This window comes from Corythoichthys intestinalis, chromosome 14 (assembly GCF_030265065.1).
Source record: "Corythoichthys intestinalis isolate RoL2023-P3 chromosome 14, ASM3026506v1, whole genome shotgun sequence".
NCBI lineage: Eukaryota > Metazoa > Chordata > Actinopteri > Syngnathiformes > Syngnathidae > Corythoichthys > Corythoichthys intestinalis.
In genome coordinates, this window is record NC_080408.1 from 10558051 (window position 1) to 10582212 (window position 24162).

Below are 24162 nucleotides of genomic sequence, written 5' to 3' on the forward strand. Positions count from 1 at the left end.
AATTGTGCTATACAAATAAATTTGCCCTGCCTTGCCTTAACTAATAGAAAATTACAGTCATAATATTATGAAGTGAAGAAGATATAATATGTAATTTTTTAATATTATGAAAAAACAGTCTTGAAGACAGTGGTTGTAAAAGGGAAAAAAGTCACAAGGTTGGAAGAAAGTTGCCGTAAGGTTATGGAAATAATAAATAAATAATAAATCGTCTAAAAACGCCTCAGCATGTCATTCCCAACAAACAGCAGCAGGGAGGCAGCAACATGTTACTGTACATGTGAACGGCAGCTGCATGGGAACTTCAGTGCGCCTGTCTGCCTCCAGAGGGTACAGCGCATGCGCAATGCTTGACATTTTGAAGTGGCTCCTCTCCGGGGTGTTTGAACAGGAAGGCGGACATGTTGGCCAGTCTGTGGGACAAATTCGGGGCATCGTCTGCTGTTTTTTCTCCATCGGCGACTAAAAACAAATTAAAATCCAGCGCGTGTGTGAGCTGGATCGGAGATTTCGCACCGATAGGAGCGGGGCACGTTTGACAGTCGGTGACAGCGGCGGGAGAAGGATTTTTACTGTTCAAAGACTTGATCGAAATTTGGAAAGAAGAAGTTTTTTCCCCCCCACTTCTTCTTTTGAGCTGTCACGTCAAATTTGTGTCGCCCTATCTTAATCGGACCTGGCACGGATATGGGAACGGGCCCGGAATAACTCCACCGATGTTTTAATTGCCTTTTTTTGTTGCTGTTCGGATGCAGCGACGTTTGAATCCGTTCTCCGCTGCGGGCATCCTGCGGAGGCTGACTAATCTTCGACCGTCGCGCTGCCCCTCAAAGTTGTTTGCCAGCCGCATTTGAAAGGGGGGATATACGATACTGTATGAAAAATGTGGCTTTTGTCCATCCACCGGAACAGTAAACGTTTTATCGCGTGCGGAAGCTCGAGGAGAACGATGTATTGTCTCTAAAAGTTCCCACGAAGAAGAAAAAAACAACAACAAACGAACATTAGGCTAGCTGGCTAGCGGCTAATGCTAGCTAGCCACTCCGTTGCCTGCTTTTTGTGTTCCCGAAAAACAAGGAGGGACTTTATTTAACGTTGACAATGTCTTCCGGAGAAAGTATGGAGGCTCGGTTTGGAAAAATCGACGCCATGTTGAAGGACCCCAAGTCGGAGATAAACACGGACTGTCTTCTGGTAAGTTTGGAAGCTGCAAGCTTGCTAAGTAGCATAGCGAGGCAGCCATAACTCCAAATTCTTTTCCAACTACTCGCCTCGCCTCACACAAACATGATAGTGATGCAAAGGAGCTCACAGTGCAAGTTTGTTGCTTTATATGGTCGTTTATGTGTCATGCTTTGGCTAATAGACGAGTGCTTGAACGATTGGACGCGGTCTGAAGCAAATAAACAACTTTGTACTTGTACTTTGGGAAAAAGTATCAGAGGAGAGGCTGTGATGCCAAATTGACTCGTAAATACAATCAATGCACATGTTGAGTTCAAAGACAATATACATTCTATACTGCTTTGATCAGGTTATCACTTAACTCATCATAGTGGTGTGTGATGTCATGATTCTCACGCTTAAGTAGCTTTGATGTGTGGGTGGCTGGATTGGTTGCTTGCCATTGAGACTCAAAACGTGATCTGATGAGTGATCTGCGCAATAAAAAGTTGATAGAATATCAAAACGAACCTGGTTACCAATAAGTGTATTATTGTAGATGATCAGAACATGACCCGTGGGGAGTTTATGTCACGTGATATACAAGACAGGCAGAACAGAAATGCATTCTTGAACAGGGGTGTGACAAAATATCGAAATGGTGATATATCGTGATAGTTTGTATCCCGAAAGGTTATCGATATGCTCCTGCCAAGAATCGAGATATCGTTTTAAAAAGGTGTCAATGTTTAAAAAAAAAAAAAAAATTAAGGCTGTCAAACGATTTTAATCGAGTTAATCACAGCTTAAAAATTAATTAATCGTAATTAATCGCAATTCAGACCATCTATAAAATATGCCATATTTTCTGTAAATTATTGTTGGAATGGAAAGATAAGACACAAGACGGATATATACATTCAACAAACTGTACATAAGTACTGTATTTGTTTGTTATAACAATGAATCAACAAGATGGCATTAACATTATTAACATTCTGTTAAAGCGATCCATGTATAGAAAGACTTGTAGTTCTTAAAAGATAAATGTTAGTATAGGTTAAAGAAATTTTATATTAAAACCCCTCTTAATGTTTTAGTTTTAATAAAATTTGTAGGGGTGCACGATATCCATTTTTTGAAACCGATATCGATAACTTCCTGCTCCTCAAAGCCGATACCGATATCGATAACCGATAATAAATGTACAATTTTTTCAAATGTACAGTGGGGAGAACAAGTATTTGATACGCTGCCAATAAAACCCATTGGCAGTGTATCAAATACTTGTTCTCCCCACTGTATATTCACCTGAGTTTTTGAACACCTGGATGCTTAAAAAAATAATAATGGTGGATTCAACATAGATTTGTCTTTGATCTCACCAGAATTTTCATAATGACATGAATATTATAATGATCAAAACAAAGACAAGAACAGTCTTGACTTCAATTAAAGTGCCAATATTTATTTTTTCAAATAAATATAATTTGAGTCAATCACAATCAATTAGTCAATTTAATTGAAGATGTGTGTCCTGAACAATGAGCACTGAACTAAAACATAAACCCAACAGGTATTTTGCTTTGTCATCAAATAAAAATATTTGGTGCTACAGGAGACTGTTGTGGTCTTGGTCCATGAAACAACTTTCTTAACCTGGGAGACAGGTTAGGACAGCAAGCCTATCAATAACCAAAAAGCCTCTCAATAAGTTACTAACTTATAACTAACACTGTAAACATTATATAGTAAGGTTTATCACTCATTCCTCATAACCAAAATATGGTAGAACAAAAAGGATTAATGGCCTGCCTTATAATAATCAGTATAAACAGCAGTGAGTGAACCCATATTCAATAAAGTATGAGGTTTATTCTCTGCATAGTATAAAATCATACCAAGCATGCTGACAGGACTAACATTACATGACAACTATTATATATATGTATAGCATAGCACACTAGCTTGAGCTACTAGCCTTAAGCATTGGCTGGCTTCTATAATACAACAACATATGAAGTTCTGTACATATGACCCTTCACCACCGAAATTAACATATATTGCACATCCATATGTTATAGTAAACATAAATACTTACAGACATATATTTCCGAGGCGGAAACGTAAGTAACAGAAAGCATTCACGATTGTCAATGCTAATTCTAGACACAGCACTGTGTGAAGTGAATGAGTTTGTGGGCCAAATTATAGAATTATAGCGAATTATTCTGACCGGCAGGTGGCAGCAATGCCCTGCAAATGGTCAACTGATTTCCCAGCCAGCGAGCACAGTTCATACTGTATTATCGATCCTATTAATTATGTTATTGGATTTATTGGGATGACGTCATAATTCCTGTTATCGGACATAAAAATTAAGATACCTGAGCTGAGCCTCGGACATAAAAATTAAGATACCTGAGCTGAGCCTCACACGGTATATATATATATATAATTATATATATATATATATAAAAAGAGGATCTATGTACAACAAAAGAACAATTGGCTAAATTACATGGCAAAAGTCCGCTATCTTAAATGCTATAAAATGCTAACGCTTTTTTACAATGCTCTTAACAAAGGGCTCAGACACATATTCCCACAAAAAAACGGCTAAATATACCTTTAAACTAAATTAGGAATGCATTCAAAAAATCTTTAGCTCAAACAAACGCTTATGTTGGTCTTAACTGGGAGCAGATGGATTCAGCCATGTGAAATGAGGTAGACTAGAGGGCTGTGTATCCACCCAAATCAATAAATGCAAACACTTTCAAAACAAACCATTACAACACCAATTTAATTAAACGAATTCTCGAAGCAGCAAAAGTTAACTTGTATCATTTTTTCTAATCAAATACTCGAGTTAGCAGCACTCCTGCCCGTTGTTAGCTGGGATAGGCTTCTGCACCCCCGCGACCCTCGTGAAGAATAGCGGTTCAAAAGATGAATGAATGAATGTGGGGGCTCACAACAGTTTTTTTTATATGACATTATATCTTGCACTTGTGATGAAATGTATTTTTTTAAATCAAATATTCAAAAACAACCTTTCTTGAACATGTCATAACTGTCACTCCTTGTTCCACTCCTAGTTCTAAAGGTTTAGGGCTGGGCCAAAAAGTTGCTATTGCAGCGTTTATGTACAAGGTACACTAAGATAACTAGAAGTGGGATTAACAGACTATCTGGAATGTTTAAATGTTTTCAGGTATGTCTGACTTTGGCAAGTGTTCACACTTGGCTGTAGTCGTTCTGCTTGTTTGGCATGCTCAAGTATTCACTTAACGGCGTTCACATTTTACAAATCAAAGGTGTTAATACAGCCTTTACTTTATAGCTTACTACAAGAATGCCTTGTGGTTATGTAATCTTCCTAAGTATTATAGAGCCATTGACTCATTCAACCAAGTTATTTGATTAATAGGTGTATTTAGGTCAACAGTGCCATGTCGTTTAGAACATTATACAATCATTGGGGATGTGCTTTGAAGTTAGCCACCAACGAACTGAATTCCCACTAAATTGGTATAATAGTAAAGCTATTTTTTTTCTTTTATGCCTGCACTTTTCAACCAGAACTGTCCAAGACACTTGTGTGTTCATGTAGCTAACACAGGTTACCATATTAAAGACCCTGATTTCAATGATTTGTTACTAAATCGTAAATAAATGAAAGAGCTTGTAAAATGATGAAAAGTATGTCTTCTAAATGTGCCACACCACATGGAACAGTATTGTTAACTCATTCACTCCCAGCAATTTTCACCGGTGCACAGAGGTTGCGCTAGACTTTTTCGTTGTCTGTCATTTTGACTGACAGGGTCATAAAAATCCGCTCATAATCTATTTTTACCCATCACTTAAAATTTTTAAAATGTTAATAATGACATATTCAATAGTATTTAGTTTTCATTCATCTTTAATTAATATTCTGTCCAAACAAGCTTAACAGAGAATCCACACCGCGCCATCACACAACAAGCAGCTGTGCGTTATTAGCGCCTAGCTTGCCTTGAGCACGGCTTTTTAGGAAGGGTCGGACTTGACAAGTCATTTAAAAAAAAAAAAAATAAATAAAATTTAAAAAAAGGGTTTGAGGATAAGCCTGAGAATGATTGGTTTTCTCTCTGGTCTATATAAGCAATGTTTCAACATTGCTTACACGGCCGAGAGTCGGGGCAAAGTGCTCGTATGTGTGTGTGACATGCACGAACAGTGCGTGCATGCTATCGATCCATATACTTTGAATATAAACCTGTACAGGGATTATTTATGCCTGTTATTTGTGTCCTCTTTTTAATAAGCAAAATATGATAACCCTGGAATGACGGATGACAGCCAGCATGTGTGATTGTATGGTCATTTGTTTTGATGCTTCTGCGCGCATGCAGGTTGTTCTTACTCAGCGCATGTCGGACTGCGAATTAGTGCGCAGATATGACAAAAAATCGGATTCGTGAATTAAGACCTGTAGTATGAACGTAGCCATAGGCTTGTTGCTGTTAAAAAGAGGACACAATTAACAGGCAAACATAATCCCCGTTTAGGCTTATATTCAAAGTATATGGATCGATAGCATGCACGCACTGTTCGTGCATGTCACACACACATACGGGCAGTTTGCCCCGACTCTCGGCCGTATAAGCAATGTTGAAATATTGCTAATATGGAGCAGGGAGAAAACCGATCATTCTCAGGCTTATCCTCAAACCTATTTTTATTTTTTTATGACTGTTGTCCAGTCCGACAAGGGACTGTGCGTTCAAGGCAAGCGAGGCACTAATAACGCACTGCTGCATCGCTTCCGTAGCTACCGTACCGTCTCTCGCTTTTTGATGACGTAATTGCTGCATTAAATACGATTTGCGGGACTGGACAGTACAGACCGCCGCGACAGTCTGGGAAAATGTGGCCCAGATCGGATTTGAAATGGTCCCGTTCTATGCGACTTGTCACATTCAGACCGTCAAGTTAATGCCTCACTCGAGTCGGAAAAACACGAAAAAATCGGATTCGTGCATTAAGACCTGTAGTATGAACGTAGCCTTAGTTCGGACGCTCAGTTGTCTTGACATTTTTCCGAGTGAGGCCAACGACGTCATGCATCGAGAGACAATAGCTAATTAATATGCTCATTCGCCACCCTGTGGTCTGGGGTGTGAATTGCAACCTGTCAAAATGACAGATGGACTTCAGTTTTTTCCGTCACCGGAAAATATTCGGTTAACGCGACCCCTGTTGGTGCAACCCCCTTCGCTCCCGGCTGTTTTACTGGATTTTGACTGATTTTGCAAGGCCCGTTGAAAATTCTGTTCTATTCCTACATAAACAACCCACCAAAAGAAAGATTAGACTCTCTTCTTTCAGCAGGAGAAAAAGGAAGTTCATATCGTTTTCCATTCTTTAGAAATCAGCATTAGAAAATAGCTTAGTTTGAGCAGTTTTCCAGTTTCTCATGAAAAAACAGAGAAATTGAGCTTTTTGTGAAAGCATACATTTCAAACATAAATTTGACTTTAACACAGCTATTTTTTGCTTTAGTTACATCTAGGGCTGCAGCTATCGATTATTTTAGTTGTCGATTAATCGATGAACTAGTTTGTCGAATAATCGAGTAATCGGATAAGTAACATGAAAAATTAAAATACCTGAGCTGAGCCTCAAACGGTATAAAAAAAAATTAAATAAGGATCTATGTACAACAAAAGAGCAATTGGCAAACGTAAATATCAAAAGTCCGCTAGCTCAAATGCTATAAAACGTCAACTTTTTTTTTTTTTTTACAATGCTCTTAACAAATGGTTCAGACTAGGCATGTGCCGGTATGAGATTTTGACGGTACGATAACCGTGAGCAAAAATACCGTGGTTTCACGGTATCACGGTATTGCAATGATAGCTCCCAAAAATTTTGAGATGTATGGGTTAAAAAAAACAACAACTTTTTTCCATTGAAAAGGATTTTTTTTTCCAGACCATAGTTGCAAATTGGAACATGAATATATTGTTAAAATAAATAAATTATCAATAAAAAAATATTTGAAATAAAATTAAAATAAATATAACTTATAGACTATACTCACAGCCACAGCTCAAGTTGCATAAGATTACAGCAAGAACAAAATAATTTCTATAAAGTAATAACACTTCTGAATAAAATTTTTAAACATTTATAATGCATGACTTTTTTTTGAGGGTGGAAAAGTTTCAGTGAAGTTTTGCCATTTTCAGCCACTGTGTCAACTCTAGTCTACATGTCATGCCTTTGTGTTGAAAAGAACATAAGGAATTCATAAGTTAGGTAAAAATGTATAAGTTAGTTAAAATGTCAATATTGTTGTGGAAAGGTTTCATCTAAAAAAAAAAAAAAAAACAACACATTGGGAGTGAGACTTCACCTTGATCCAGCGAACGTGGATTTGTGCTTAGGGCAAGATCATCGTTCGGAATTAGCGATCTTTGATGCTATCACTTTTTCCCCTTCATTCAAGCGAATCAAGCTTGTTTTCACACTCTGTGGCTGTAACACTCAACGAAGTTGCTCTCCCAGCTGAGCCTAGGCTAACATTCATCTTTGTAAGCTTTTACTTAGTTTGTATATTGAATTTGAAAGGAAAATGTGTGTTTTGTTTTTGGCGAACTTTTTCCATGGTACTAATCTGTGGAAGCTACTCACATGGAAAAATCTAATTGTACATCATTTTAAATGTATTCATTTTGTATATTCAACTTACCACGATTTGAGAGCTCAATACATTGAAGAACAGTACGCGTTATGTTTGGAGTAATTGTTTTTGGGTTAGCTGCCTGTGTAGCAGATAGCGTCACTCTCACACACAGCAACAAACGGGAGGGGGTGAGCGCTGCTGCGCCAAGTCGCTTCTGGCTGCATTTTTGACACAAGAAAAATAGCGAATACCGTCCTACGGTCTGAAGGAAATTTTTAGTGGTTTTGAAACCGCGACGTTTTCACACCACGGTAAACCGTGAAACCGGTAACCGGCACATGCCTAGTTCAGACACATATTCCAACAAAAAAACGGCTAAATATACCCATAAACTAAATTGCGAATACCTTACATAAAAAAAAAAAAACACTAGCACAAACAAAAGCTTATGTTGGTCTTAACATGGAGCAGCTGGATTCAGCCATTTGAAATGAGGCAACTCAAATCAATAAAACTGAAACTTTTCCCTCATTGCCGCCTGTGTCATAAAGAAGGATTTTTTTGAGTCTCTGCGGGGTCTGCGCGGCGAGCAGCACGGACTCTACGGCATCGTCCGCTGCACTAGTGGTCCCGGTCGTTCTGCTCGGTCATCCAGCGCCTGGCATCCCGGGCATTCTCTAGGTTGTTCTGCTCGCTTGTCAGCCGCCTGGCATCCTGGACGCCATTCGGTCGTCTTCCGGCGGCGGCTCGGCCGTTCGTTTCCGTTGAATCGGGTTGCGGGCCTTACGAAATGCGCTACTGCCCTCCAGTGGCCAGTTTTATTGCTTTAAAATGGATTTTCAGCTTTGTGCTTTGGAGCTAAATTGAATCAGAACCCAGAGATGTCGCTTGTAAAAAAAAAAAAAAAAAAAAAAAGAAAAAAAAAAAAAAAGAAAAAGAAACAAAAAAAACCCCATAAAAGATGTATAAATACGTCTTTGGGACACTGAAACAATTAAAAATAGAACGTATTTATACGATTTTGGGAGCAAATGAGTTAATCTTGTTGCCAAATTTATATTGGATTCCCATTTCCACTTCAACCCCTGGCCCTCCGAATACTACCTCCGTTCCATACTTATGAAAGAGTCGTATGGGTGGGAAAAAGTGAAACAGCTGAGATGGCCAGTGTGTGGAAAGCTTTCTTTATGGTAATAAAGCCATTACAGCGATGGCGCGGTGCCTGCATATTCCACAATGCCTGGACAGTAGGGGTAAAGTACAACATGCGGTTATTAATCATCCCGCTCTTATGTCGCCATACAAACAAGTCTTTCATAATACAGAGTAGACATGCTACACATGATGACAGAAACTGTGAGAACTTTTTGTCTGAAATTAGTCGTTCATAATGTGAAAGACTCTCCTCGGATGATATTGCTGGGATACTTTGGGGCTGATCAAATCTCAGGAGCTAAGTCTCAATAAATGTAAATGTGGTTTTCGACTGAAAAGCAGATGACCCTATGTTTCATTTCTATGGTTGCAAAGTAACCCAAATTTTGATGTCGATGTGAAACTACACATGGGTGGCAATCAGATCCTGAGGGTATGATTACCTTGAACAAAGATATTGCAGCTTTTCAGAGTCATGATATGACAATTTTAGCTCTATAATGATTTAACTTGGCATTTTTGTGCTATTCCGTTTCATTGAATCAACAAATGAAAAAACTATTCAAATTTTGTACAACAATACTTAAGTTCTACTGACTTCAGGAGGGAGGCAGGGTACACATACAGCTTTGTTTGCCAGCCATTCGCAATCACATTTTTAATTTACACGGAGAAATCACGCTGTCACAGGCAGAACATGCAAACCTCACACAGGAAGGCCAGAGCCTGTATTTGATCCCAGGAGATCTGAACTGTGAGGCAGATGTGCTAACTAGATTTCCACCACCGCACCACTCATAAAGGCATAATTATAGTAAGTCTACTGTTATACAACCCGAATTCCAATGGAGTCGGGACATTGTGTTAAACATTAATAAAACCGAATACACTGATTTTCAAATCCTGTTCAAGAAATTGCACCAATCACAACATGCTGTGACCAACTTTTAATGTACTCTCCGTCGTCATATTCACTGAAGACAGACCTGAGCGAGCGTCTTCCTCTGCGGCTGATTCTGACTCCTCCGTGGGATGACACCAATAGCCTTGAGTCTGTGTCACATGACCAGTCGAGCGAACGCAACCTAAAAGATTTGCCTGGACGTCCGATGAAATGAGACCCTTATAACCTAACTTGATTGCTTGGACGTTCGATGAAATGAAATGAGGATCGGTTGCTTCTCCCTGAATACCTGGATGTTGCAGCTGAATTGTTTACGATAGAATTTTTGTTTTTTTAGCGATCACATTTTTTTATGACAGATTTTTTTTCTGTGAATTTTTCCAAAAGAATGTTGCCACAGATTTTTTTGCGGCTGAATTTTGATGCGGAAAAAACTCAGTAACAATTTTGAAGCTGAAAAAACTCTGCGTTACAAATTCACATTGTAGGACAGTGTCTGTTTTAAAACTGTGTTCCATCACCTTTTATTTAAAAAAAAAACATCCAATAATCAATGAACTGAGGACACTCATTGTTGAAGCTTTGTAGGTGGAATTCTTTCTCAGTCTTACTAGATGTACAGCTTTAGCTGTACAACAGTCTAGACTAGAGTCTCCGTGGTCGTATTTTATACTTCATACTGCACCACAGCTTTTCAATTGGAGACTATTTTGGACTGCAAACGGGCCAGTCTATTACCCGCACTCTCTTACTACCAGGGATGTCCCGATCACACACCTTTTGGCAATGCCATTGTATTTTTGGATTATTTTGTTCATCTTTAGCCATTAAAAAGTAAAAAAAAAAAAAAAAAAAAAAAAAAAATATATATATATATATATATATATATATATATATATATATATATATATATATATATGAATTAGGCCTGAGTGATATTGAAAAAAAATTACATTGCAATATTTATTGCCAAGGCTGCACACTTAGGCTACGTTCATACTACAGGTCTTAATGCACGAATCCGATTTTTTGTCATATCCGTTTTTTTGGCGTGTCCATTCAGACTGCCTTTATCCATTGAGACCGTTCAAGTATTACGCATGCGCACTAATTCGCAGTCCGACACGCGCTAAGCAAGAAGACCCGCATGCGCAGAACAATCAAAACAAATGACAGACGTCATCCGTCATTCCAGGGATATCATATTTTTCTTTTCAAAAGGTGGACACAAATAATAGACATAAATAATCCCCGTTTAGGCTTGTATTCAAAGTTTATATAGATCGATAGCATGCACGCACTGTCCGTGTACGTCACACACACATACGGGCAGTTTGTCCCGACTCTCAGCCGTGGAGGCAATGTTGAAATATTGCTCACTTGGAACAGAGAGAAAACTGAGCATTCTCAGGCTTATCCTCAACCCATTTTTATTTTTTATGACTGTTGTCAAGCTCAGCCCTTCCTCAAAAGCCATGTTCACTGCAAGCTAGGCGCTAATAACGCACAGGTGCATCGCTACGGTAACGACTCTCTCGCTATTTGATGACGTAATTGCTGCATTAAATCCGATTTGCGGGACTGGACAGTACAGACCGCCGCGACAGTCTGGACAAATGTGGCCCAGATCGGATTTAGACCACATACGAAAGTGACCCAGATCGGATTTGAAATGGTCACGTTCTATGCGACTTGTCACGTTCAGACCGTCAAGTTAATGCCTCACTCGAGTCGGAAAAACACGAAAAAATCGGATTCGTGCATTAAGACCTGTAGTATGAACGTAGCCTTAGTTTTTGCATTGGTTGCACCTAACTTTTTTCTTAAGGTGCACCAGCACAAAATGTAGGCTCACCCACATTTTTATTGTATCATCTGTAAAATGGTGAGGGCCTCCAGAATGCCCCAACCACTGGCCCGGTGGGGCCAGTAAAAATAATGCGTCGATTCAAAAAAAAATAAAAAAATAAAAAGAAAAAAAAAAAATATATATATATATATATATATATATATATATATATATTTTTTTTTTTCTTCACATCAATTCCCAGTGTTTCCGTGCTTTGACGACATTAAGGTATCCCGATCAAAGACAACCTTACAGTCTATGCAGCTTAGCCGTTACTCTCGGTGGGGTGTAAACACACCTCCTCGTTCACTCACTCGCACCCGCGTGAACGCGCACAACCTGATTACTGCTGATTGTCAGTAGAGGCGTGCGAAATTTCCGATTCTTAGATTATTCGCGATTCGGCCGTGGAAGATTCGAGAACGATTCACAAACATCCAAATTCTGATTATTGAATTATACTAGGTAAAGCAGAACTAAAACACAGTCAGCGTGGTCTTCAGGACGCAATGAGGAACGGACCGAGAGCAAATATCATGTTCAACTCACGCCGCTAGATAAAAAAACAAAAATATTTGACTGCGGCCGACAGCTGGTTCAAACAACGCCCAGTTGCTAGTTGCTACAAACATACGGCCACATACGGCTATAGTAGATATCACAAATTTGCAGAACTAGATGCTAACAGATGACAGCGGTGTTAGAACATATAAAAAGAACTAAATGCGAAACGACAGGCTTGCCATTTACTAGTTGCCGCGTTGTAAACAGCCGCCATCTTAAAGCCGTAGACTTGTCTAGGAGGCTCTGTTGTAGCGAACCTAATTAACTTTTTATCTGAAATACTCCTAAATCAGCAAAATCTTAAATCTATCTAAATAATGAAACAGTTTTAAAACTTTGACATGTTGTAAGTAGACAGTAGGGAAATTATGGAATAATTGGAGCAATTTGATCAACTTTAACGGTTGATTCACATCATTAAATTAATTGAATGTAGTTTAAAGCTGCTGATATAGAATGGGGATTTGAGTATTTAATGTTTTTAACTGTTAACTTGATACTTTAATATTAGTTTGGTTTAGCCTAATAGGATTTTTAAACTATTTTGGAACTAATTTACAAAACATTAAAAGGGGGGGAGGGGTTGGGTAACATCAATAATTGATTTATAATCGAATCGAAGCCTCTGAATCGTAATCGAATCGTTAGATACCCAAAGATTCCCACCTCTAATTGTCAGTATATCTATGTTTCTGAAACCCCCAGCACCCGGCCAAGCACCGGGAAAAAAAGGCCACTCAAGAAAGAGAAAGTCATCGGAGGAGTTGAGGGAAGCAAAATCCAATATGAAAAAGGAGAGGAAGTTTCAGCCCCAGTGGCGAGACCGCTGGAATTGGCTCGGCGACAATGAGACCAAAAAACGAGGTTTACTTTGAGGTGTTCAGATTAATGCCCACATGTGCAGACAAGTAAGTTAGAGAAAAGTTAACGAGTATAAAACCAACGGTATGAACATAACATGATACTTCATTCGCATAACTACGGAGAAAATAAGCCATAATTGTCTTAGTCACCTGTTTGACTTCTAAATTGTTGCCATGACAAACGAGACTTCCAGTCGGCGGTAAGGAGAAGACAGGAGATCTTTGCCCAGGCACGGGGCGCTCCCGCGGGCTCGCCTCCCCCTGGAGCTCCCAAGAAAAAATGTTGGTTAGACTGGAGTGATTATGGAATTGGAATAGGATTATTTGCACTAGATTCATGTTTTTGCACCTTCATTAAATCTACCCCAATCAAATAAATGTTACAGTATTCATGTTATTATTCAAGAAAATTTGTTCTTTTTCGTGATTATTGGGATCAATAACTGACACGTTGATCTGGGCCAGTGGTTTTGATAGTGGGGCCAGTGAACTAATTTCCTTTATTGTCTACCACTGCCTTTAACGCCATACTTTTAATAACTCTCTATAATAGTCATAACATAATAATTCATCTTCTGAACTGCTTATCCTCACGGGGGTGGCGGGGGTGCTGGAGCCTATCACAGCTAACTCCAGGATGAGGGCGGGGTACAGGTTGCCAGCCAGTCGCAGGCCACAGATGGACACAGAACTAGTCACGCACACACTTAAATCTACAGACAATTTGGAGTGTTCAATCAGCATACCATGCACTTTTGGGGGGGGGGGGGGGGGGGGGTGACAGAAACCCAGAGAAAACCTACGCAGGAAGGCCTGAGCCGAGATTGAACCCGCCATCCCAGAACTGTGAGGTGGACATGCTAACCACTGTCCCACCGTGCCACCTTCATAATGTAAAGTATTTTTAAAAAGGAATAATGTAGAAAAATGCTTATCATTAGTAAGTGCTTCATTAAGTGAGTCCATTCAGGCTGCTTGATTGACGCTGACTGTGCGGAAGAACAACCTCTCACTTGAATGAGTTGCTACAGACTGGTCTGTAACAAGCTAAACGATGATTAACACATTTGTGCCTTTGGTCGTCGAGTTACTTAGGGGCAGTTTACATGGCGATACTGCGACACGAAGAAGCAATGACTGAGTAGCGGAATTGCCTCGCGTGCATATGGTGTCAGCGAAGACGAAAAATTCAGAATCCTGCTTCCAAAGTGGAAGAATTCGATTGCGGGGGCTTGAGGGGGGCTGGCTGCGCATGCATATCAAAAGCTCCTGCCGCGCAGGACCCGCGCCGATAACGTCAGCACTCGTACACGTCACATTGGGCGTGCGCAGCGGTGCTATTAAACATTAAAAACAGCTAATGGCGTAACGTTGGCTTTAATTTACTGTTTTAATGATATTTTTAAATTTAAATATGTTGAATGTTTCCATTTTTGTGCCTTTTTGAACAAAAGAAAATGCCATTGCTTGGAGTGGGCAGGCATGCTGTCTTCCGGTCTGAGGAGGTCAAAGTGCATCATTTGCTGTCGCCTTGTAAAGCTGCACTGCCCCCTAGGGCCTGGCATGAATACTACATTGTTTTCATGCAGAATTGCGACATTGTCCGAATGGAGAAGGAACCATATAAATGCAAATTTGAAATTTTTCGTCTTTTCGGAGCGTCACCAGGTAAACTGCCCCTAAGCCTTCCCTCGCGAGTTCAAAGCTACAAACCCGTCAATCATCATTAACTTTAAGTACCAAACAGTTGCACAGATGACCAAGAAAAAAACAAGTTTAGCACACTGTTTAGCTAGCAGGAGGGAGGGTGAGAGGTTGTATGAGCATGAAGCAGGAAAACATACTTTAAAAAAAAAAAAAAAAAAAAACTGATTCTTTTCACCCGATTCCGATCCTCTGAAAAATGGTACACTCAGCACGATTTACGATTACGTGATCGCATAGGGACATCCCTAGTTACTACAAAGCCCCACTGTTGTAACATGTGCAGGATGTGGTTTGGCATTGTCTTGCTAAAATAAGCTGGGGCATGTTTCTCGAAAACCTGTTATGTACCTTTTAGCATTAATGGTGCCGTAAGTTGCTCATACTATAGACACTAACATATCCCCATATCACACAGATGCTGGCTTCTGTGATTTCCTTTACAATAGCATTCCTGTTTCTGATGCAGTGCGGTGGAAGGTTCCGAAGATCAAGGGCATCCATTATAGTTTTCTGTCCCTACCGCTTACATAAATTGATTTCTCTAGGTTTTCATTACTTTTTGATGACATTGTAGAGCGTGGATGATTAAATCCCTAAATTCTTGCAATTGTACGTTCAGGAACGTGGTCCTGAAACTGTCGGAATATTTTCTTATTCACTTTTTCACAAAGAGATGAGACTTGCCCGATCTATTGTTGTAAATGACTGAACAATTCTGGGAAGCTCCTTTTATACCGAATCATGGAAACCTACTTTTTCCCAATTAGCTTGGTTATCTGTTGGATATTCCAAACATATGTTTGATGAGCATTCCTCAACTTTTTTTCGCTACCTGTCCCAGCTTTTTTTGGGACCTGTTGTAAGTTGTAACCATAAAAATCTAATTTAATATACTTATGTATAAATGGAACTTTGCTTGTGTGTGCATATGTGTTCCTTGTAGGGCCGCAGCTTTCGAATATTTTAGTAGTCGATTAATTGATAGACTAGTTAGTTCGAAAAGTCGAGTAATCGGATAAGGAACATGAAAAATTTAAATACCTGAGCTGAGCCCCAAACGGTATGAATTTTATTTTTTTTCAGATGAGGACCTATGTACAACAAAAGAACAATTAGTTAACTTGCATAGAAAAAGTCCGCTAGCTTAGATGCTACAAAATGCTAAAGTTTAGTTTTTTTTTTTACAATCCTCTTAACAAATGGTTCAGACACATATTCCCGCAAAAAAACGACTAAATATACCAATATAAACTAAATTATTAATGCATTAAAAAACATAAGCTCAAACAAAAACTTAACTTACGTTGGTCTTAACAAGGAGCAGTTGGATTCAGCCATGTGAAAAGAGGCAGACCAGAGGGCAGTGTATCCACCCTAATCAATAAAACTAATTGCAAACACTTTAAAAATTAACCATTACAATGCCACTTTAATGAAACAAATACTCGAAGCAACAAAATTTAAGTAGAATATTTTTTTCTAATCGAATACTCGAGTTAATCGATTAATCGTTGCAGCACTAGTTGCTTCCATGTTGACTCCGAAACGGGTGGGCGGATTTTGATGAAGTTTTACACAATTGTACTCTGTGTCCTGGAGTGTTTTTTGATGGGTTTGATATCTCTGTAGGCTTCCATTTAGTGAAGAAAATGAACTTGGAACTCCAAAAATTAGCATAGAAAAATGCAACCTGATTGTGAAGGCGCCATCTTTTGGGCAAAAGATGCAACTCTTGCCATTGCAATGTCGCAGTTGGCTTTCAAACTTTACAGTTTCATTTGAAAACTTAAATGTGCTGTGATGATACGTTGTGGGTTTTAGTACTCCACAACAAGACTCTGGATTTTTAAAAAATGTACAATTTTCTGGAATATTGCTAAGAGATTCATTTCATCTGTATATTCTTACTGCACCGACTGTTATTTATTATGTGTTACGCCGCAATGGTTCATGGGTAGTTGTGGCAACCATGACTGAGAGTGGTGGTTGCCGTTGTTATGTTCTGGTGTTTTCTGTTCATTAAGGTGCTGTCTCTCGGAGTGTGCAGTGTATGGCGTAAAACAGCAGCAAGTGTGAAACCTAAAAACTTTCTCTCATTCTTCTCCACGTCACTCACCACAAAACTGTACACAGTGATGGAAAATCGATTGCGCATTAACCGTATTATGGTGTCCTTTTACGATCACTACATTACAGCTGTATCTGTAAAGAAAGTATGTTTTATCTGCCATTTGGTTGTATTGCGTTCACGCGAAACAAACCCTGGCGATGCCGGGCCATAGGCTACTGCTAGTTATTTGCTTAAAACATAGTTCATCCGTTTGAAAATGAAATCTCATGTCTTTTTAGTGTGTTGTATTAAATGAAATATAGGTAAGTGTTCAACACAATGTCCCAACTTTATTGGAATTGGGGTTGTACATGAATAACAGTTCCCCTAAATTTAAAACGGTTAATGTAGTTGAGTGATTTAGTACGGTAACAGTACAGTGTAATCGGTCTTGCTTGAGAAGTCAGGAGTGGACACCATGCATAGTTTACTGTATATTGAAGCTTCTTGCAAAATGTCACTTATACCCCTTTCCACAGGCCAAAAAAACAATGTCAACACACTAACAATCGGCTTTTGGTGGCAGTGGGAAAGGTGCAGCGACCCGCCTCGACCCGTGTCAATCAACCCGCCAAGCGACCCGCGTTAAAATCACCTCGGCTCTGATCGTCATGCAGTGTGAAAGCAAAACCCCGGGTCAACAGTCAACACCCTAATCTACGTGGTGACGTAGGCTATTACATGATGCGTCATAACAACGTGCCAGTCGCCTCCCATTTAACACGCCCCACAACCGTAGTTACGTCGAGGCTCACAACAAAGCTAGTAGAATAAAAGATAAGAATTCACGTCGCCTATGTTGCCTCAGCACAAGCAGAGTGTTGATCCTTTGCTGCATTTCGACCATTTTAACGGCAGTAAAAAGCATGAAAACAGAGCACACAAACGGAAAGGAGGCTTCCATGTTGCTCTGCATTGTTTACTTCCTTGAACTGAATTAATTCGGTCGCACTTGTCAACGCGTATCTTAGCGTGGTGACGTCACATAACCTTACGCACGGCTGAGGAGGGGTGGGGGGTTAGACGGGTGAAAAAAAAAAAAAAAAGACACAGCTTTTTTTTTGTCAATGGGAAAGGTGCCAAATGCCAATAGCTAGTGGGTTGCATCGGCTTGGAAAAAACGCGCGTTGACCCACTAGTTTCAGTGGGAAAGGGGCATTAGTCTCTGTGACCTCCCATCCTGTTGCAAACTGAGCCAATTAAAATCACCTAAAAGTGTGCATGCCCACTCTGCATCTTTAATGTGCCAAAGCTGCGGGGACTGCTCCCTCTGGCAGCCTTAAACACAAGTTTGTTGTCCCCCCCGCCCCCCTCTTTTTTTCCTTTTTAACTCCCTCACCGCAGTCTGCCTTGATCGATGAATGGAGGCCTTTTGCCGAGCCACCGCGCGACTCCACCCACCGTTTAATAAAATTCCATCCTAATCAAATAACCTCTTGTCTTCGGTCCGGCCCCCTGACTTTCCCCAGTGCGTCCCAAAGCCATTCTACTGCATGTCTGGCGATGGTTGAGACAAGGCAGGCTGCTCTGAGGTAGCAGGGTGTGGGCTGCAGCTCTCTTAGCCATAAACCAAAATTATGTGAACTGAATTCTCATGTTTCTGAAGGCAGCAGTGAAACAGGACATTAGGCTCATAAAGCAGCCAACTGTGCTTAGTTATATGAGTAATAAGTTCCAACAGAATGCTCAATGCAGGCCTGTTAGCTCGCACTTTCTGTACCTTGAGTCTTATTGTGGCCTAGCACTGTTGTGGGTTTTTTTTTTTCTCACAAAGGCCCTAGGCTGTCATTTGTCTTGTTCCTTACAGCTCAGCTCTGAACCCATCCAGGCCTCTGTTCCAACATTGTCAGCCTTTATCTACTAACCCCAGAAATAAATCCTGCATTGGATGGAAGAGAGGCTTATCTGGATAGCCCCCCCCCCCTTCTCAATCATGTTCCAGGCAGCCTCCTAAAGAGGGATCGCAATGGACAGAATTCCTGACATTGTGATGTGGAAGCTCCCTGACATTCGGGGTCTGATCATTGTCCACTTGTTGCCTTTGTGAACAGCTGATAGCTATCACACTGGATGTCAGGCCTGTACATATGAGTTGTTTAGTGGTTTATGAACTCATTCAGTAAATGGTAAATGTATGCTACAATGTGCAGACTTTAAAGCACTTGAAAGAAGTGTCACACATAATCATCCCCCATATACAAGGAGTGACACAATATTACATATTGTATAGTTTCTCTATGAGCACAGGACCCCTCAGGTCAAGGAATTGTTGTTTTTGGCAGCCCTATTAACTCATTCACTCCCAGCCAATTTCACCGGAGTAAGGCCTTTCGCTCCCGGCCGTTTTACTGGATTTTGACTGATTTTGCAAGTCCCACAGAAAATTCTGTTCAATTGCTATATAAACATGGAACCCACCAAAAGAAAAATTAGACTCTCCTCTTCACTGACCCACCCCCATACTTCACAGTGGGTATGAGGTGCTCTCTACACGCCAACAAGCTGTTTGGGAGGCATGCACGGAGAAAACCTTTCCTCACTCACAATCATAAACGCAAACGTCTGGAGTTCGCCAAGCGGTATTGGGGCTTCAACTGGGACCGCGTGCTTTGGTCAGATGAGACCAAGATTGAGCTTTTTGGCAACAAACACTCTAAGTGGGTCTGGCGTGCCACGAAAGATGCACATGCTGAAAAGCACCTCATACCCACTGTGAAGCATGGGGGTGGGTCAGTGATGCTGTGGGGCTGTTTCGCTTCCAAAGGCCCTGGGAACCTTGTTAGGGTGCATGGCATCATGAATGCTTTGAAATACCAGGACATTTTAAATCAAAATCTGTTGCCCTCTGCCCGAAAGCTGAAGATGGGTCGTCACTGGGTCTTTCAGCAAGACAATGACCCTAAAGATATGGCCAAATCTACACAGAAATGGTTCACCAGACACAAAATCAAGCCCCTCCCATGGCCATCTCAGTCCGCAGACCTCAACCCCATTTAAAACCTGTGGAGTGAGCTGAAGAGGAGAGGACCCAGGTCTCTGGATGATTTAGAGAGATTTTGCAAAGAGGAATGGCTGAAGATCCCTCTTTCTGTCTTTTCCCATCCTGTGAAACATTATAGGAGAAGATTAGGTGCTGTTTTGTTGGCAAAAGGGAGTTGTACAAAGTATTAACACCAGGGGTGCTAATAATTGTGAGAAACATTATTTGATGTCAAATAATTATTTCTTTATGTGGGATTTTTTCCCCACTGAATAAATGCCATTGTATTGAAGGTTGGATTTTTCTCTTTTTTTCCCATTAAGGTCCCATATTATTTAGAAAAAAAATTATTAGAAGCTAAAAAGCACATAATTATTATAAATCCAATAATTATGGAGGGCACTGTATGTGACCCGGCACAGCAAAGTAGGTCCCAATTCCCCAAAACTTAGGTTTTGGAATAATCAAAAAGAGAATCCGCTCAGCTTTTAAATTTATATTTACCACTTTCCTCCCACTTATCTCTGAGAAATTGTGACTTCAGTACCGTATGTATCCAAGCTGTTATCGTCAAAAACGACTCCAATATTCTAAGTGCATTTTGGGTTGAGTGTGCTTATCTTTTGGAAAATTTAAATAGCCATCTCTGCCAGGGAGCGTATGTTTTCATAGCAATTTTAGGCAAAACCCAACAAAATAAGCAGAGATATTTTCCTGCAACATTTTTGGGGCAGTTAGTTATGATGTAGTGACAAACCTTATGTGCCACAATGACATACTGGTTTAGAAATTTGATAAAAATTTATATATTTGTAGTGGTTAAAGTTAAAAAATCAGAAATGGTTTTGTGCTTACTTAATTTGTGTGATTTAACAAGGCTTCATGACATCGGTTGTAGTTTGGACGCTGAAGGCGACATTAAACATGTCAAGGGTCGATGTTTTTTTTAAATGAGACAAACTCGATATATGTGTCAAAGACTGCAATTCAGTGTGGTATGTTACTGCAATAGAATGTAAGAAACCTCTACCACATCCTTTGCCGGATCATGTTAAAAAAAAAACAACTTTTGTTGTTGCCTGAATTCTCCTTCTGTAGAGTGGTGTAGCACACACATTGAAAGAAGACGCATACTATAGTGTCAGATTTGTTGAGTTCACTGGGTACACATCTTCCTATAGTTGTCTCTGGAATGTAATAAAGTCCTGTGAGCCACTGAACAAATGACATTACACTTCCCTTATTGAATGACTGGCATAACTGGTGTGTAGATCATCTCCAGGTAATAGCTTCCTCAGTGATTAGTCGCAGTTGTCCTAATGAATTAAATGCATATTTTGTCCCCATGGCGTAATTACACTGTGCTTACTTGACAGGGTCAAAATAACTCTAAATCCCCTGGCATACTACACCTGTCTGAGGTCATATATGCACACATGTAGTGTTTCTCCACTAAAACAGTAGCAGTATGTACACATTGCTGAGAAACATTGTAGCACAAACTAGAGATGTGATCGGGTCCGATCACGTCATTTTCAAAGTATCGGAATTGGCAAGAAAATATCGGACATGCCTATTTTTAATATATATATATATATTTTAAAACAAATCTTTTTTCTAATTGTATTTAATGTTACGGACATAATATGTTACACTCATCCAGAGTCTTTAGTTTAGGCTTAAGGTAGGGTTATCAAATTTATCCCGTTAACGGCGGTAATTCATTTAAAAAATTTTTTTAAATTTTTTTATTTATCACGTTATAATATTTAACGCAATTAATGCATGCGCTGCACGGCCCACTCACGCATTGTCGTGTTCAATTTGTAATGGCGCCGTTTTACCTATATATAGAGCTAAAAGGCAGCGTAAAATGAGTAGAGTGAATTTTGGCAGCCTTTGGATCCTTTTTTTAAATGGCTAAAGCCTTACAATCCCTCTCCCTACGATTAGAAACATCGTGCGAAGCAATGTGGGGAAGAAAGGTAGTAATTGATCTTTTTCTTAACACCCTATGTTATTTCCCAACGCAGAGAAGATACATCAATTGGTACCACTACGCACAGTCATGGGTGCACATCCCATCATGCAGTTGGGCAGAACAGATGGCTACAGTATCATTTACTGAAAGCTCAAGAAATACACTAGATGGCAATATTTATTCACAATATACAAAGTCACATTTATCCTTTAAGAATTACAAGTCTTTCTATCTGTGGATCCCTCTCACAGAAAGAATGTTAATAATGTAAATGCCTTCTTGAGGATTTATTGTCATAATAAACAAATACAGTACTTATGTACTGTATGTTGAATGTATATATTGGAGTTTTATTCATTTTTTTCTTAATGCATTGCCAAAATGTATATGATCGGGAAAAATTATCGGGAATGATTGGAATTGAATCGGGAGCAAAAAAAAAAGCAATCGGATCGGGAAATATCCGGATCGGCAGATACTCAAACTAAAACGATCGGAACGGGAGCAAAAAAACATGATCGGAACAACCCTAGCACAAACTGTACTGGTAATGTTCTGTGCAAACTTCCGGACTAGAATTAATTAGATATATTGCGATATCAACGAATTTTCACCAGATGACTTGAATAGCTCGAATTGGGAATACTTTGGTTCATTCACCATGACCGCATTGTCTTTAAACAATACCGTTTAAACCAGGCTAAGGGGGGGTAGAGGGGGTGAATGATGAAGATTGCTGTATATAAAAGGGATCCAAGCCATGTCTCTGCACACTTGCTGACTTACTGCAAAACAAAAGTTTACGTATTGTAAATAAATAAATTAGGGCTGTCAAAATTATTGCGTTAACGGGCGGTAATTGATTTTTAAAATTAATCACGTTAAAATATTTGACGAGTTTAACGCACATGCCCGCTCAAACAGGTTAAAATGACAGCACAGTGTCATGTCCACTTGTTACTTGTGTTTTTTGGTGTTTTGTCTCCCTCAGCTGGCGCTTGGGTTCGACTGATTTTATGGGTTTCAGCACCATAAGCATTGAGTAATTATTGACATCAACAATGGTGAGCTACTAGTTTAAAACTTAACAAATTTTATTAAAAGGAAAACATTAAGAGGGGTTTTAATATAAAATTTCTATAACTTGTGCTAACATTTATCTTTTAAGAACTACAAGTCTTTCTATCCATGGATCGCTTTAACAGAATGTTAATAATGTTAAAGCCATCTTGTTGATTCATTGTTATAATAAACAAATACAGTACTTATGCACAGTATGTTGAATGGATATATCCGTCTTGTGTCTTATCTTTCCATTCCAACAATAATTTACAGAAAAATATGGCATATTTTATAGATGGTTTGAATTGCGATTAATTACGATGAATTATTTTTAAAGCTGTGATTAACTCGATTAAAAATTTTAATCGTTTGACAGCCCTAAAATAAATAAATAGAAACAATGCACGTCCTGCGATGGCACTATTTTACATGCGCACCTCATCATGGCGATTTTAAAACGATATACATTGATCACTCGCTATATCGCGCTTCAAATTTCGCGCCCTCAGTCCATTGTGGATTCTTTTCAATTTAAAAAAAAAAAAAAAAAAAATTACAGTATTTTATTTTAAAATGTTAAGATGTATTAGAGGCGTGCGAAATTTCCGATTCTAGGATTATTCGTGATTCGGCCGTGGAAGATTCGAGAACGATTCACAAACATCCAAATTCCGATTATTGAAGTATGCCAAGTAAAGGAACTAAAACACAGTCAGCGCGGTCTTCGGGACGCAATGAGGAACGGACCGAAAAATCATGCCGCTAGATAACTATAATACCTGACTTAGGAGTGGGAACCTCTTGGTACCTCACGATACGATACGATACGATTTGCGATACAAAGCTCACGATAACGATGATCTGACAATATGGCGATGCAATGATTATAGATACATTGGTCAGGAAATCATTCTAGGATATTCTACAAACAACTAATAAACAGAAAAACAAGCTTCTGCTGTGAATTGGAATGAGTTTATCACTAGTAGACGTCCAATCCATTTGAAGTGGACCACTTCAAACGGATTCAACGTCTATAGTCGTCAGTGGCAGCCAATGCCAGGCAATGGGGTAATTTTGGGCCATTTAAGGTCATTTACCTGTTGATTTTCAGTTACTTCCTGTTTATTTTGGGGTATTTTACGGG

General features: G+C 39.5%; 1 protein-coding gene across 2 annotated transcripts in view; it reads left to right on the forward strand.

Annotated features, from left to right (window-relative positions):
• The first annotated feature begins 348 nt into the window (after positions 1-348).
• Positions 349-24162, forward strand: part of rock1 (Rho-associated, coiled-coil containing protein kinase 1) — a 101266-nt gene continuing 77452 nt past the window's right edge. For both annotated transcript variants that reach the window (XM_057856676.1, XM_057856677.1), the window contains exon 1: positions 349-1194. In XM_057856676.1, the coding sequence (XP_057712659.1) occupies positions 1102-1194 (93 nt within the window). In that variant the 5' untranslated portion in view covers positions 349-1101. The remainder of the gene's footprint in view (positions 1195-24162) is intronic.